The sequence below is a fragment of the Agelaius phoeniceus genome, chromosome 14 (genome assembly GCF_051311805.1).
Source record: "Agelaius phoeniceus isolate bAgePho1 chromosome 14, bAgePho1.hap1, whole genome shotgun sequence".
Classification (NCBI taxonomy): domain Eukaryota; kingdom Metazoa; phylum Chordata; class Aves; order Passeriformes; family Icteridae; genus Agelaius; species Agelaius phoeniceus.
This window is the reverse complement of record NC_135278.1, coordinates 1,468,863-1,485,751: the sequence shown is the minus strand read 5'-3', so window position 1 is coordinate 1,485,751 and position 16,889 is coordinate 1,468,863. Positions and strand designations below refer to the sequence as shown.

General features: G+C 52.2%; 1 protein-coding gene across 3 annotated transcripts in view; it reads right to left on the bottom strand.

Annotated features, from left to right (window-relative positions):
• MID2 (midline 2) overlaps window positions 1-16,889 on the bottom strand; it is a 63,304-nt gene that overhangs the window by 17,620 nt on the left and 28,795 nt on the right. For all 3 annotated transcript variants that reach the window (XM_054641500.2, XM_077185953.1, XM_077185952.1), the window contains exon 3: window positions 2,975-3,070. In XM_054641500.2, coding sequence (XP_054497475.2) covers window positions 2,975-3,070 — 96 coding nt within the window. The remainder of the gene's footprint in view (window positions 1-2,974; window positions 3,071-16,889) is intronic.

The window sequence follows — 16,889 nt, the reverse complement described above, 5'->3', positions numbered from 1 at the left end:
CTCAAAGCTGTGTGCCCACAGGGATGGCTGTCACCCCAACTTCCCAGGAGCACAAACCCGAAGCTCCTCTTTCAGCTTCTGGGACACATGAGGGTGAGGGAATTTGAGGCTGAAGGCTGTACACAGCAAGGGGCAAGAAAGAAATGTTGGGCCAAGGGACAGGAGGGGAGATTGGGGCACCTCAGCTTGGCCCTGGGTCCATCCCTCCAACCAGCTGCTGTCCAACAGTCCAGCTCAGGCCTGGACTGTTCCCCTTCCAGGATGGTTACAGGACAATGTAAATCTGTAGCCATCCACAGCCTGCCAAGGGCAAGAAATCTCCCCTCAATTATGTTGATGTTTAGGGGGGCTGAAGGCAGGTGAAGTTTCAAAGTACACCACAGTCCCTTTCCCAGCTGCCTTCTACCAAAACAGGAGCATTTTCAAGGCTGGGGTTCCCTCAAAGGGCCAGCAGAGCATGGAGGGAGTACTGCAGACCAGGACTGCTCCACTGGCAAAGCCCTGGCTCAAAAACACCTGGACACTGGCCACAGCACTCTGTATGGATGAAACAGCTCCCAGGTAAATGCTGGGTTTGGGGGTGAACACTCAGCAGGTGCTATGGCTGCAGGAAAGCTGGGCAGCTTTTAGTTGTAAAAAGGGAGAGAAAAAATATTTCACCCACCTAAGTGCTGGGGGAAAATGTGCTAGGGACAACAGTCCTGGAATAAACCAGCTCTGTCCTGCACCTCTTGGGAATGAGAAGCAGCATCTCAGCCCACAGCCTGACTCACACGCAGGCAAGCCTCCTCCCGGCAGCTCGGGGATGGAGCAGAGGACTCCATCCTACCTCCACAGTCCTCAAGAGGATTTTGGCTGTGTAGCAGCTGTGCCCTGGGGACACCAGGAGCTCACACTGGGGCTGCTGTGACACAGTCCCACGGCACACCTGCAGCTTCTGCTCTCCCCACAATGGGACATTGGGCTGGTACTATCCCTGTTTTACAAACTCAGCTTCTCTGGAGGGTTGTTATCTGCCCTCCTTGGTCCACATTTCCTTCACTGCCAGAGGATTTGGCCATTTCAACCTCTCTCAGTACAGCCTCCCATGCACCAGAGTCACTCTGAGGGGCAGCGCAGGCTCAGGGCCTTGAGGACACTTGCAGTGCCCTTCTCTGGGGTTCTTCTCTCTGCCCTTCTCACCCCTGTCCCTCAAGGTGTTGGTGGCACCATTCTCTGGACATGCCATGAGATTTACACTGGATATTTCTGGGGGGCAGAGTACATGGGAATTGCCTGTGTGCCATGTCTGCAAATATCTCAGAAGCAAAATTCCCTAGAATCAGATTGATGGAGAGCACAGATATTTTCTCTTTCACAGTTTACTGTGCTCTCTGTGAAGAGGCCTCCAAGGGCCTGGCTGTGCATTCAACATAGCTGAGAAATGTTATTTGAACTGTTATTTTAAGCAGAGCATCTGACAAAGCTGAAAACTCACAAACTGTGTCAAAAATGACAGCTTAGAGGTCTCAGACTCTGAGGATCAGACAGAAATACCAAATATCTTTCAATTTATCCTATGTCAGGTCATTAAGACATTGGAGCTGGATTCAAAGGAATCCAGGACATCCAGCCACATCCCTGATCCATCTCTGGTGGGTTCTCAGAGCCAAAGCATGGCCCATCAGAACAGCAAGGGCTGCTGACTGCCACCAGAGCTCTGCAAGGGCATCCTGGCTCCTTCTCTCTCTGCCAAACATCCCTGCCATCTGTATTCCCAGATCAGTCCAAGCCCACTGAGCCCTGGGGAAGAGGAAGCCCAGGAGAGACCACTCCAACAAAGCCATTCCTACTGCAGAGTGATGCTCTGGCAGAGAGAAGCAGGACAACATCAGTGACACAAAAGGCAAGCAGTGCTGCAGAGCCAAGTGGGATTTTTCTGCTCCTTATTTTGGCTGGAAGTTCAGAGCATCTCAGCCCCCTCCTCCTTCTCTTTGCACGTTGTGTCAGTGGCTGCCAGCTGCTGGCAGCACATTCGGCCCTGCTGGCATTCACAAAAAGGGCTTCTGCACTCACTTCCTCTTGCCAGATCATCAGGACATTATTGAAGGAGTGAAGAACAAAGTGCTGATGCTGCCTGCAGAAACCACAGGGTCTGAAGCACCTTCACGGCCCCAAACCCCAGCTGCTCTGAGATTCAGGTGGTGAAGGACAAGCTGCAGCTCCCTAGGCAAAGGCATCATAGATGCTCTGCTGTGGGCAAATGGCTCCACCCTGCACAGGAGGATCCCTTGTCCTGCTGCAGCATCCCTACATCCTGCTGCAGCATCCTTGCATCCTGCCACAGCATCCTTCCATCTTACCCACAGCATCCTGAGGCAACATCCCCACATCCCACCACAGCATTCCTGCATCTTGCTGGGCCCATGGGATGGCTTGGGGGAGTGCAGGGGAGGCACAGGACTTGCGCACCCTGCAAGGCCTGGGGTGCTGTGGGTGAAGTAAACAATTGTTGTGTTCTCTCAGGCACTGGCAAACTCCCCCTGAATCCATGGCTGGGATCCTGGCAGCAGCCTGGGGTTCAGTCCTGAGGGAAGCTGGTGGGTCAAGGAATTGCTGCATGCTCAGTGTCACCCAGCTGATGAGCCTTGTTACAAGCTCAGTGTCACCTGGCTGAGCCCTGTTTTCACACTCAGTTTCACTCAGTCTTCCACCAAAAGCAGCTGCTGCCCCCAGCACAGAGCAGCAGGCAGGTCCTCCTGCCTGGAGCCAGCTCAGCAGCCCATGTCTCTTCTCAGTGGCTCCCAATCATGACAACTCCTTCGGACCCCTGGGAACCATCCCTGTGTCCTCCACTGCTTGGGACTACCCCCCCACACTCATCTCTGCTTACAGGGAAGCCCCAGGAAAGGACTCTGGGGTGATCCATGCATTGCTCCCCTAGAGCTGGGAGCTGCCCCGGGCACCTCCCCCAGCCCCCCTGGTCCTCACCCACCTCCACTTGCTGGCAGATCTGTATCAGCTTGGCCATCTGGTTTTCCAGTTCGCTGTTGCGTTTAACCAGGTTGGTGAGATTTGTCTCCAGGGTTTGCTGCAGGTCCAGAAATGGGAGAAAGAGGAAAAATAGAGATCAGCAAAGCTGGAGTGTCCCCAGTCCCCTGCCAGCAGCTGAGACCCTCTGCCACCAAGCACACTGCTTGAGGGAGGGACACTGGAATAACCTTGGGCAAAGGCTCTGCGGGTCCTCAGCAGCTCCTGCCTGTGCCAGGGGGCTGTGCCATATGGGAGAGCCCAGCACTGCGGTGACCCTGGGCTGTCACTAGCTGGACAGGACAGCATGGGCGTCTGCCCTTTGCCACTCCTTTGGAGAGCAAATTTTGACTATTTTCATCATCAATTTTGTTCTGCACAGGGTGAGGGAGATGAACAAAAGCCTGATGAGCCATGGGAGAGGGATGTCTTCTCTGCCAACCACTCCAGCTGGAGCTACAATGGCACAGGCAGGGAGAGCTCAGCTGCACTGTGCTGGCTTTCATTCCCCAGCCATGCTGCCCTTTGCTCACCAGAGCAGATCTCAGCCAGCAGATCACAGCCAGTGGATCTGGGCCAGAAGATTATGAGCAGTGGATCATGGCCGGTGGATCCCAGCCAGCAGCTCTTGATCAGGAAGTCATGACCAGCTCATGGCCAGCAGATCTCTGCCAGCAGATCATGAGAGGACAGGGATGCAGGGCCTGCTCTGGTGCCCACAGGCTGCACTGCTCTGGGAGAAGGAGGGGATCCAGTGAGGAACCAATGAAGACCTCATTTGAGGGGATATTGATACCTGTGGCCATGGGGGGAACACAGTTTCTGGGTGTTAACAATTTCAGAGACACAGCATTGCCAGTTCCACGTGCTCTGCTAACGGGAATGCTTTACAACAAAGCACTTGCTACTTGTTGCAGTGCTTGTCAGGAAATGATATCCTATTAATATTTTAAACTCCAGGGCTGGAAGAGGGTCCCTGAGGTGGTTCATTCATCTGCAGGTAGGAACTGCAGTCTGAGGCTTTCATCTGACTCCAGCAGGCCCATAAACACGGCCCCTCTCCGTACACATGGGTAATTGGGGGCTACTGAGCCAGAAGAACTTGAATTACAGGCACAGAGCACAGGCAGAGCACTCATTCCTGAAAAACCACTGGCTCCTAAAATATCCCAAGCTCGTTTGCAACCCTGAAAATTGCTGGCCAAGGGCAAGCAAGGCAGAATACAGGAACAGGCTGGAGAAATGGAATAAAACCCAGAGAGCCTTGGTTATGCCAGAAGGGTTTGCAGAGTGGGGCTGTATGGATAATGGAAAAGCCAGCTGCTCCCACCCCCCTCTCCTCATAACCCAATATTATAAACATCATTTCACTACAGCAACGAACATTTCACTTGCTAATTACCTCATCACCAGTGTGGCTGCACTGAGGTTGCAGCTTTGAACTTGCACCGATCTGCTTTAATCTTCCAGGCTGTGATGGAGGGCAGGGCGGGGGGCTGGGGTACAGCTTTGAAGCACGCGTGCCCACACCCCATTTGCAGCATCCCAAGTTTTCTAGGGGATGGCATCACTCCTCTCATCCACAAACACACACAAAGCCCGTCCCTGAGCACCAATCCCTTCATCACACATCCTCTGTGCAATGCTGAGGCAATCAGAGGTGCTATACTGGTGTCAGCCATGGTTCCACAGCCCTTTGCTGCTCCCCTGCCCCTCAGTGCACCCACAGACCCTCGCTGCCAACCCCTCTGCTTCTCAGGAAAACATAGATGGAATGTTTCCATCTGTATGATGTGCTGAAATTAATAAAATAGGCTTGAAGCCTGGATCACACCAGCTGGTTATTTTGTAGTATATATAAATTGCAGCAATTACAGGGGTTGGGTTTTAATTGCTTTATAAAATGCCCGTCATTTCCCCAAACCTCCACCTTCTCTCCTGAAATACCAATAGGTGATTTCTCTACAACTGGGGAGACAAGTGAGAAAAAGTGATAAAAGGCCTTGAGCAGGAGTCACTGGTGCTGAAAGGGGAGGAGGGCCTGGGTCACCCAGGGACAGCAGGACCAGAGAAGGAAGTACCCAGGCATCTTGGGACAGGGGCTGAGCCTCCCCCATGCCGAGTGTCAAGGACCCACAGGATCAAACCCTCCCACAACTCCAGCAGAGCAGCTCAGCACCTGCACCAGATACAGAATAAATCCATTCCCACTCCACCAGAGGAGAGTAATCACACAGCACTGACCTGCAAGTACCAGTGCTCATGTTTCTTCAGTTATGGGCACAATGGGACACAACTCTTTTTCCTCCAAATACCAAACAAGCAGTTGAACTAAACTAAAGATTTATTTCTCTGTTAGAAGAATCCATCAAGGTTGCAGGCTCAAGACAACTTCAGGAAGTATAAATACATGGTGTCCTCCTGGTCCCTGTTCTTCATCAAACACAACGTTCCCTGTGCCTGGTCACAGTTGCCCTCCATGGCCGGTTCCCGGCCCATCCACCAGTCTGGCAGCTGGTTCACTCTGAGAAATGCTGTCAGCCTTGTGGCTTTAACCAGCTGAGAGATGGAACAGAGCAGGCTCTGAGCCCCAAACAGGTGGCCAAAGAACAGGCTCCCCACATGTCACACAGACCTGAGGGGAGTCCAAGTCCCCAGGGGTTTTGGGCCATGCAAGCCTCAGATCTCCTCCAGTGGCATGAACTTGTGGGTGTGGGATGGGAGGAACCTGGAGAACCCTGGAGCTGGGGAAAGCCCTAGGAATGCAGGGGTGGTGGGTGTCTGCTCCATCCCTCAGCAAGGCTCTGAGGGGTGAGAGATTCAGCCTGGCACAATGGCAGGGAGGGTGTCTTTTGGCTCTGCCTTACCCCAGAGAGGTTTCTGCATTTATCTTCATGGGAAGGCAGCCAAAACTGGAGAGTGATACTTCCAGTGATTTACTCAGGGCTTTTCTCATTGCCTCTGTTCATCTACAATCACTTCCAGTAATGGAGGTGAATCCCTGCCCCGATCCTCCTGCGCACCACAAACACATATCATGTGTGCATCCACAAACCATGTGCAGGCACACAGGCACCAAGTCAAACTCACCTCAAAATGCATGCCAAAGTGTCAGGAAAACCAGCTCCTGGAAGCCACCAGTATTCCCCAGCCTCACCTGGACAGGGCAGGGAATGAGCCCTCGCAGCCCATCGGGATCGCTGCCACACTGGGGACGCACAGTCAAGCCCTCGGGGCTGAGGATGTGCTGCCAGGTCCCAGCACGGGGCACGATTCCTGCTGGGTGTCCTCTGACTTGTTTTGGAGCAGCACAGGGAAGCCAGATGTCACCAGGACATTGCCCAGGGCATCAGGAGTCTGCCATGGAGCTCCGGAGGGAGTTGCTCACTTTTTAAAACCCCAACGTTGTTGATAGCAAGAGACATTTGTAATCGCATTGGAGCTGTGGGAACCTCCACCTATGTCCCTGTTCCTGGCCAAAACACTGCTCTGCACTGAGCTCCTGCCCCAGGCACCCACTGTAGGGATGATGGAACTGATGTGGTTTGTCTCAGGAATGCTGGGATAGCTTTCTGGGAAGCAGCAGCTGGACAGGGTAATCTGCAGGTAGCTCCCACCAGGGTCATTCCAACCCCATCTGCTCTGGGGGGATTTTGGAGCAGGACAGTGACAGTGGGGTTGGTACAGCATCCTCTCACTCCACTGGCAGCTGCCTCTGCACTGCCAAACTAAAATCACAGAAGTTTGGAAGGGACCATAGAGCTCATATCATAGAACCCCATCTTCCACTGTCCCAGAGTGCTCCAAGCTCTGTCCAACCTGGCCTTAGACACTTCCAAGGCATTGACAGCACTGCACAGATCAGGCTCCTCTCAGTGGCCACAGCAGGTCCAGAGCCTGGCATTGCTCCTGCGCCAGCAGATGCTCCCACTCCCACCTCCCATGGCTGTACAGAGGGCTCACCACAGCACTGCTCACTGCCAGCCCTGGCAGCAGCACATCCAGGTGATTCAAACTGGAAGAGGGGAAATTTAGGTTGGATACATGGAAGACATTCTTCCCTGGGAGGGTGGGCAGGCCCTGGCACAGGGTGCCCAGAGCAGCTGTGGCTGCCCCTGGATCCCTGGTAGTGTGCAAGGCCAGGTTGGACAGGGCTTGGAGCAACCTGGGATAGTGGAAGGTGTCCCTGCTCAGGAAAAGGGGTATAACAAGATAAGCTTAAAGTCTCCTTTAAGCCAAATCATTCTGTGATTCCACAATTCTATGTTTAGTTAAATTCCCACCACCAAGAAAAAAAAAAAAAAAAAAAAAAAGAAAAAAACTTTGGGGAAAAATATGCAAAGCCAGTCAGCTACCAGGCTTTAGTCAGAGAATGTCCCTAGACAATGGCACAAGTGACAAAGGGACAGGACTGGGCTGCCATGTGTGACATTAATGCATTTTAAGTCACTTTGGAGCCAAACAGACTGAGTAAGAGCTGAAACTTCTGCCAGCATTTGGGGCTGCTGTCACCCACTGGCAGAGCTGACCTAGAAACCAAGTGGCTCTGCACAGCATGGGGGTGGGGGGGCTCTGATGGTGCTGAAGAGTCAAGAGCCAGAGCCTGAGCCAGGCAAAGGGACTCTGGCAGTGACCCTGGCATGGAGGGGATGGGAACCAGGGGGATGCACTCGACCAACACACACCTGAGGGTGCGGTGACTAGCCCCATGTCCCCTGATCAGTGTGAGCAATAAAAAAGCAGCTCCAAATCCATTAATCAGGTTTAATCCCTGATGATCTATTAGGCTTAAACCCTGACTTGCTCTTTCTACGCTCACCTTCAGTTGGGAAGCAGCTCTGGAGGGAAGTTCCCTGTGGGGAGCAGGGCTGGGGATGCAGGTGGCACATGGGTAGGTTTGTCACAGCAAGGGCTCCCAGCCACATGCACCATGAGACCTATGGCAGGAGTCACCCATGCTACCTGGGCTCACAGTGCTCCAGCCATGTCCCCAGTGCCCAGCTTGGGGGTGGCCCCAGCCTCTTCACCTCACAGAAAGCACAGGGTAATCCCAGCCTGGCAAGACCTAAGGCTAGATCCTGCCCACAGTGGGGTAAATCCACCACTTCAGTGGCCACACTCCAATTTGTAAATGGGATGAAAGAAAGGAAGGAACTGTCAAGAGCCCACAGGAGCAGCTGTGCTGGGCTGGGCAGGGACTATGGGGGCAGGCAGGCAGGTGGGATCCATGCTCCTCCACACAGCATTCCTGCGTGGGCTGCACCAGTACAAACTTGTGTTTCCTTGGGAATTTAAATTGAGAGAAAAACTCGAGCAAACAGGGTGAGCTGAGTATGGGATTTGCAGGCGCTGCACGTGCTGCTGCCGAATCAGCACATCCTGGATTTGTGTCTTGTCGGCTCTTCTGCAGCATCTTCTCTTGGGCTGAGCCAACCAGCATCGCCCAAACCTGCCTGGTTTTGGGGAGCAAACCTGTTGCTTGTGCCACCACATGAGCTAAAAGCACACTCCGAATCTGTCATGCAGGTGCCTCACCTATGGGGAGGTGTCACTCATACCCACACTCCCATGGGAAACCATTACCAGCACACACATCTGTGGCAGCTCCAGCATTTAATTATGCCTGCAGAGATCCTCCCTTTCTAGGGTACATCTCAGCTGAAGAAATGAGAGGGACAGAAATGGCTGCAGATAAAACTTGCTCCATCACCTGCTGATGGAATGACCTAGGGTCCCACTCACCTCCTCCCAGTGCCTCACTCTTCGGCCTCTGTTACCCAGGAATATGACCAAATGTTCCTGCTCCTATGACAACCTGAGGGCCAGGGAGTGCTGCTAGTTCTCCTGTAAATCAAAGTATCCTGGGGAAAAGTCACAAGGGGGAAAAGTCACACAAATTACTTTAATGGTGTTGTTTCTCCAAAGTCGCTGATTAGTTACAGACTTGGTCTGAGCATTGTTTTGGCAAGGTTTGTGTCTGGCTGCCTGGTGCAGCTCCAGGGTGCACATTCCCTGTTCCTTGTTTACCCCGTCCCTGTGCAACTTAACAGCAGCAGGGGCTTCGGTTCCAAAAATGTTCCTTCAGGTAAAATACCGGAAGAGCCCAAACACCTGGAAGTCCTTGGAACGGCTGTTCTCCTCAAGGCAGGGACAAGAGAAATGGCTGTGGTGGGAGAGAATCCCTGCTGCTGGAGCTTGGCCATGCACGCACATCTTCCGTGGAAGGAGCTGTTCCTCATGTCTCCCATGGAACCAGCTACTCCTCGGCACCCACACCAGGCTCTGGTGGCAATCAGCACACACAGGTAACCAGGGGACACCAAACCACAGCGGAAATGCAAGGAGCAGATGCATTTCATTACCTCAGTGCTGGGTAGCACAGACACACGGGGACACTGCTCCTTTAGGCTCAGCTCATCCCAGCAGGCAGGGCTGCCTGCCCCAGTGTATCAGAGGGCTTTGTGCACACGCAGTTTATCACAAGGCTGTGTTTTTATGGTCTGTCTCTCAGCAGGAGGCTCCAGCATGTCTGTCAAAGTGTGTTACCCCTACACAGGAATTCTACTTCTCAAAACAGGCAGAGGATGAACAACACTTGGCATAATAACACACTGATGTTCTTAGCATTCCCAGCTGCAAGGCCACTGAGCAAAAGTATTCCTCCTCACCAAATCTTCTGGTTTTAACCCCTTCCTCCCAAAAGCTGTTTTCCTGGCTATGAGAAAAAGGATGGGAATAAGGCAGCTGACACCTTTCCTGTTAGGGGGTGACCAGACCTTCTCCTACATCCTAAGTGTGCAGCTCCACCCAAAAGTCAGCACAAGGCAGAAGCCTGGCAAAGCACAGCACATTTCTGCAGTTCTTGGAACTGGAAGAGAAAACCAGGAGCTGCCCAAAGACAAGTTCAGCTTCCACGCTTCCACCAAATACACTTCCAGCAAAGGCTGGTTCCTTTCATTCCTGTGACAGGGCCCAGCACAGCAACTTTTGGGTGTTCCCTCTCTTGCATCCTTCCTTATCAACCAAGACATTTTGGGACAGATGTTGGCACCCACTTCCAGGCCATGGAGAGGCAGGACATGTGGCAGGTCAGCCCCTGGGCCCCAGCCCCCCCAGCAGTCAGAGGGCACATGTGAGGCCCACGGCTGCTGGAGCACCAGGCATCCCCACCAGCCCAGGGTGGGGAACTCCTGTGAACAAGCAAGGTGGCAGCAGCTCTCACAGGACACCCAACAGACTGAAGAGGACGTTTTAATGCCACCCTGCACTGCCTGCTGCCTTGATGGGTATGATGGGGCCAGCAGCACCCAAGGCAGCTGTTTGCATCTGGGCAGGTCCCCCAGTTCCCCAAGCATTCACCAGAATCAGTGAATCCTAGAATGGTTTGGGTTGGGAGGGACCTTAAAGCTGATCCAGTTCCACCCCCTGCCATGGACAAGGACACCTTCCACTAGACCAGGCTGGTCTAAGCCCCTGGCCTTGAACACTTCCAGGGATGGGGCAGCCTCTGGGCATCACAGAGGTTCATCCTGGCAGAAACATGTATGGCTGATCCTGGCAGAAACGTGTATGGTGATCCTTCAATCTCTCCAAAGCCATTCTTCTCCGCTTGCGTATTATCCTGGTTTTCTGTACCATTACAGAAGTATTGAAAATGGTTTAAATATTTTATTAAATTCGTCCTCACTGTGACAAGCCAGTTTTTTTTCCTGAAGTCATCTAAGCATGATCTGCTTGTCGGAGCTGTCCTAGTTAAACACCAAGATTTTACTCCCCAGTTCAGGCTGTGTGTTTTTCAGCTTAAAAGAATTTGATTTCAGACATCTTATTAAATGTGCTACATTTGCTATAAAAAATTCCCAAACTACAGTGAGCCTGGAGCATATTTGTGCATTTCCCACTATTTTTATTTATTCCTTTAAAAAGACAGAGTAGAAGGAAAAGATTTCCAGTGCTCCAAGCAATGCCTTTTTCCAGGAATTTTTCTCCAGTGAGTAATTCCTGGTTCCTTCCAAACCAGGAGTTATAGAGGGATCATTTTCTGATGCTCTGCTGTAGGAACCACCACAGCTGCACAGCCCAAGGGAACAGTTCCCCATTTCCCCTCTCTGAGTTCACTGCAGGATGGGTGATGGTGAGCAAAAGAAGCCAGTGCTGGCAGAAGCCCCAGAGCTCCCCACCAGCTGTGGTCTCCCCAGCTGGCCCCAGAAAACCCCAGAGCTCAGTTTGGTAGGAACTCAGGAAGCAGCTCTGTTGTCCCCAATGGAGCTGAATGTCACTGGAATTCCTGCTTCCCTGACAAATCCCTTCTGTGAGAAAAGTAAACCATTAACAATGATCCTATTTTATTCTCCCACAGTGATGAGACCACAAAAATAGAGGAAAGAGAGAAAAAAACTGAAAGGAGACGCTGCAGATGTCCACCTGCTCCTTCAGTCTCAACCATCCAGACTTCCATCCTCTCAGGTTTCTGTCTCTCCTGTGCAGCAAAAGGGACTCATTTGTCACCCCCTTGGGTCACTGTGGCCTTGGGGATGATGCCCAAAGCCCTCCCTGCGCAGGAGGATCGCTCTGTGGAGGCTGCAAGGGAGCAAGTTCCTTCTACTTTGGGGTTCCTGCTGCTGGAGCTGTAGGATCCAAGTGCTGGCAGCAGTGCAGATCCTTCCCAAGATCCTCAGTGTCCTAAGGACACCCAGGTGAACAAATCCCTGCTGCACATCCTGCCAGATCTGGGGTGTGCAAGACCCCCAAGGGTGGATGGCTCACAGGGTCCCATTGCCAGAGAGCTCCAGCAGCAGCACTTCAAGGAGAGCAGCCCAGCAAGCCGCAGAGCAAGGTCAAGCAGGAGTCACCCACAACCCTGGGAGGACAGAGATTTCAAAGGACAGGCACAACCCACAGTCTGAAACACAGAGCAACAGTCTCAGGCACGGGGAAGGACTAGGAGCCAGAACACACCATGTGCCTGGAAGGGCTGTCTGTCAGAAGGCAGAGGGATAACCAGAGGACAAACTAACAACAACGCAGCTCAAGGAGAGATCAGACCATGAGACATCTTGAGAGCCCCACATTTGAGGATTGACTGTCAGGCATAAGCCAGCACCCTGGCACTGCTGGCTCTGAAGGCAAAGTGAACAAAACCCTTTCAAAGTATAAAAGACAGAAAATGCTTCATGCCATAAATATGTATATCCTCTTGGAAGAGCCAACTGGTGGAAAGAAGATGCAACTTTTGAAAGAGTTCTATGAATACATGGTAGGCAAAGAACACCATTAAAGTTTTCCTCAAAAGAGACGAGTGGAGAGGAAAGGAGAGGAGGGTAGGGGAGGGAAGAGGAGGGCAGGTAAAAGGAAGGAAGGACAGGGCAGGGAAAGGCAGGGCAGGGCAAGACACTAACTCCAGTGAACAGCAGTCTCCAGGGGTGCTCTAAGGACACTGCAATCACGTTAACTGCTCTTGCTGCAGGTAACTGTCTGGCTGGGAAGAGCCCTTTGGAATACTCTCAGGGTGTGTGAGAATTCAGAGATGGAATTTCCAGGGAAAAAGCCTGACACATACTGATGTGAGGTACACAGGTGTGTCTGAATAGCAGGAGATTCAGTGTCACCAACAATTACTAAAGGCAGAAGAGGATAAACTGCCTGAAAGAGCATCACTTTTTCCATTAAAATTTCCTCCTCATCCTCTGGGGTTCCATGTGTGATTCACAACCAGGAGTTTCATTAGGCAAAGTCCTGTGATATGGGACGTGTTCTCAGGAGTCATGGAACCATCCCGTGGGCACCTGTGACACTGGCTCAGAGCGTGGCTGGGGTTCCACAGGCTCCAACAGCCTTTCCAAGCAGCTATATAATCTCTGGGGCACAAACACCCATCTGAGGCAGCTAAAGGAAATCTGGGATTTGGCAAGTCATTTATGCAAATTCCTCTCCACACTTAATAAACAACCAAGCTTCTGTGGCAGAAATTAAAAGATGCAATTCAAAGGGAATACACTGAGCAGGGAGTTTAGTGCTAGAGAGAAACTCATGGAAGATTCATACATTCCCAAAGAACATCTGGTTCCATTCAACATCAAAAAAGCTACTTTGCGATTTTCACCAGATAATGGGCTTATCAAAGATTTACTAATCACTTCATTCAATTCCTATCTCACCTCCCAAACTAAATTAGCAAAATTTAAGCAAAAAGTAAGGAAGAATTCTGAAAAAAGTACCTGCTCCCCACCTCCTCACTATCTGGGCTGCACATCAAGATTGAGATCTGGCTGCTCCCAAACTGAACGGGAAACACATAAAGTGGCTGAATTCACGCCTAATTCACACCTAAACACCAGGAAGAAATGGTTTGAATTACAAATACAAAATTACCGAGTGAAGCTAAAGCTCCTGCATTTTAAATTACGGCAGGAGTCAGAGGAGATCACTCTACAGAGATCAGCCGGACCTGGCACCAGAGGTCGGTGACAAGTGACAGGGGTGACACCAAGCCTGACTTGTGCTGTGAGCATTCCACAGGATTCAGCTTCACTGAGCCAAAATACTGCAGAATACAGTTTTAATCTAAAATGTTACACTGCAGAACAAGCTTTAATCTAAAATATTAATTGGCAATAAATGCATAAATTATGCCTGCAAATGGTTCAGGCTCCAGCTTGCCTGTCCGTCCCAGCCTGAGGTTTGTTTGGTGTCTCGTCCTCCTCATGCTTCTACTGCCTTTATCAGCACCTCATTGTTACCTGCCATGGCACTGGCACCCAGCTCCTGTCCCTATGGATTACTTCTCAGTTCCTCCATCTGGGAGCTGGATACAGGCAGAGCCTGAAATCAGACAATCCATGCTGGAAGGGATGAGAGCTGGAAGTGCACGGGGAATGAGGGCTAAGGAGGAGGAGGAGAAAGACGAAGAGGTTGTGCTGAGTGACAATGTCCAAGGATGGGGGGGGACCATCTGATAGGAAAATCTCAGTAAGAAACCCAAAGGGAAGGAGACCACCCTGCCTACATTCATCTCTGAGGCTGAGACCCATCTTGGGGCTGTGACACCCAGCTGTGGGCTACAACAGCCACCTCTGGGCTGTGACAGCATTTCCGGGGCTGAAACACACTGTCTGGAAGATGTGACACCCATCTCTGGGCTGAAACACCATCTCCAGGGCTGTGATAGCCATCCCATCTGTGGGATGTATCCCACTTGCAGGAACTGAGTTGGGCAGCCACAAGTACCAGAACCACCTGCCCCAGGGAGCCCCCTCCCAGCATGACACAGGGCAAGTGAGTCATTGCCAGGACTCCTGAATATCACCTCCTCAGCCCCCCTTTTTCACAGCCTCCCCCCTCGCCCCCATCAGGGGCTTGTGCTGGAAAGGGGCCCTGAGCTGGCTGCCAGCGCCTGAGAACAGAACACAGAGCCCGCACTCGGGAGCCTTCCCTCTCCCAGCATGCCCTGAAAATTCATCTTCCAGCTCCGATGATCAAACAAGCTGATCAAATGCTCCAGCAGCTGGGTTTTAATTCCCTGTTGATGCAGCTCCTGCGCACACTCAGGAGCCTTCCCCGTTCCTTCCCCCACCTCTGCAGCAGCAGGTGGAGGAGCGGGAGCCACCGGACAGGTGAGGCAGAGCAGCAGCAGGAGAATGTCAGGAATCACACACATCTCCTCACCTGTCCTATATCAAAGAATTCCTCTCAGGTTAAAACGTTTTCCAGGCAAAATACCAGAGAAGCTCCTGCAGATGCCAGAGCAAAGATATACTTGCTTTATTTTAGCGGGCAGGATCTTCCAAGGATTGCCTCCCTTCTGAGGGAGAGTCTGATGGACAGGAAGCCCCCAAAACAGGGAAGATTTCCCAGAGAAACATCCCTTGCATTTGGTGGCATCACTCTCAAAAGCTTGGGCACGTGGGGACAGTTTGCTAATGAGGATTGCAGTGATTAGGAGCATCAAATTATCTTCTGCAGCACACAACAAACAATGCTAATGGTGGGATAATGTCAGGCAGAATCACAGTGGATTGGAACAGCACTGATAGCACATGTTAAGCAGACATATAATTACCACTGTGGCGCCTCGATAATATTAATAACGCTCCTAATTAGACCGATATAAATAGCAAGATTAATTGTCACAAAACTTCAGTGTCAGGGTTGAAAGGCAGCTGCAAACCTTGCTCTTGTGTGAGCACTCAGGCACCAGGGCCATAAGAGAGAGCACCCAGCACCGATGGTACCAGAGTTTCCTGGTGGCACCTGGCAGCACTGACCCCCATGGAGGGAGCTGGCATGAGGCGGGCAGCAGCAGCAGGAAGACACAGCCCAGCACTGAGCAATATAGAGTCCTCCCCATCCCAAAGATGCCTGAACACTCCAAGGACAGCCAGGATGATCCTGGAGCATGTCCCCACGCAGCCCTGGCAACCTTATTTTTTCTGGATTGACAAGGGAACAGCCTGTCTGAAGGAAATAACCTGCTACTTTCCCTTAATACCTTGGGGAATAGACAAAGGGGAATAGCATTGGGAGCCATTGATGAGTGTTCTTCCATGGGGGCCTTGCTATGTTCCTGCCCAAGTGAGCAAGAAGACCCCCCCCCCCCCCCCCCCCCCAAAGGATGGTTTAGAAACCCACATCCCACTGCTGGGAAAGGCAGGACAGGAGTAAATGAGGACAATTAAGCCCAATGAGCCCCTTGGCAGACCTCCCCTCTCATCCACAGTTATCTCCTGCTGTGAGAGGCTGGCATGGAGCAGCATCAGGCATAGGCTCGAGGGTGACACCACAACCTGGGTCTCCCTTCCCTGCCTCCCCTGGAAGAAGAACAAATTTGGATGGAAAAAGCTGGCCAGAAGGGGTGGGTCCCTTCCAACTCAGGATATTCTGTGATCCTATGAAGCATAAACCCCATGGAGACTGCTGCATAAATAACCTCCTCCCAAACTGTTGCTTTGGGTGGGACATGCCTGCATTGAACCAACTTTTCCACCTTCTCAGCACCAGCACAGTGTGAGAGCTGCCGGGGGCATGTTCATCCCCACGCTCAGCCGGGCCATCCCACATTTCCCGGGGAACCTGCCCTGAGTTTCTCCCTGGCTGGCTGCGAGCCACGCCGAGGGGAGTGGGAGCTGCTTGGCTGGGTGAGCTCTGTGGGTGCTCCAGGCTCCCTGCCCCAGCACCTGGCTGCGGGGGCAGCAGGCAGCATCCTGGGAACGCGGGGAGCTGGCACAGGGAGCGCTCCCTGCTCCTGGCCCAGCCATGCCCAGGCGGGCAGGGCTCCGTGTGGGCGCTGCCAAAGCACGCAGGAGGATGCAAACCCCTGGGTTTCTCTGAGAAGTAGAACCAACACACCAACAACTGCCTGGGATGGGGCTTATTTTGGCTGATTTGTTGCTTATGTAAAGCCATGGTGAGACTGTTTAAACCAGCGCTGGAGATGCTGAGATAGATGTACTCGGTACAAACTGAGCCTCAGGGTGAATGTGCCAATGCTGGAGAAGGCTTTAACCCCTTGTGCACACGCAAGCAGAGAGTCCCAGTCCTTCTGCCTTTATCCCTATGCTCTTTTACTTCTGGAAAAGTAAACAAAATGCCTAAACCTACCAAAAAGTCACCAAAACCATCACCAAGCAGTGGCACACATAGCATTTTTGGAGTTTCTTCTGTGGCCAGAGCCTTGGTGCTGCCTGGGGACTCCTTTTGCCTCTGCAATGCACGTGGTGCTAGAGGAGACTTGGCAGAGATGTGGAAGGGACACTGAATTTCCAAAGCCTTTGTATCCCAGAGTCCCACCAGACCACGTGGCACTGTGGCTGCCACAGAAATCCTGGGCCAGCAAAGCCTGTGCATTTCCCCCTGCACAGCCAGGGCACCACTGGTGACCCTGA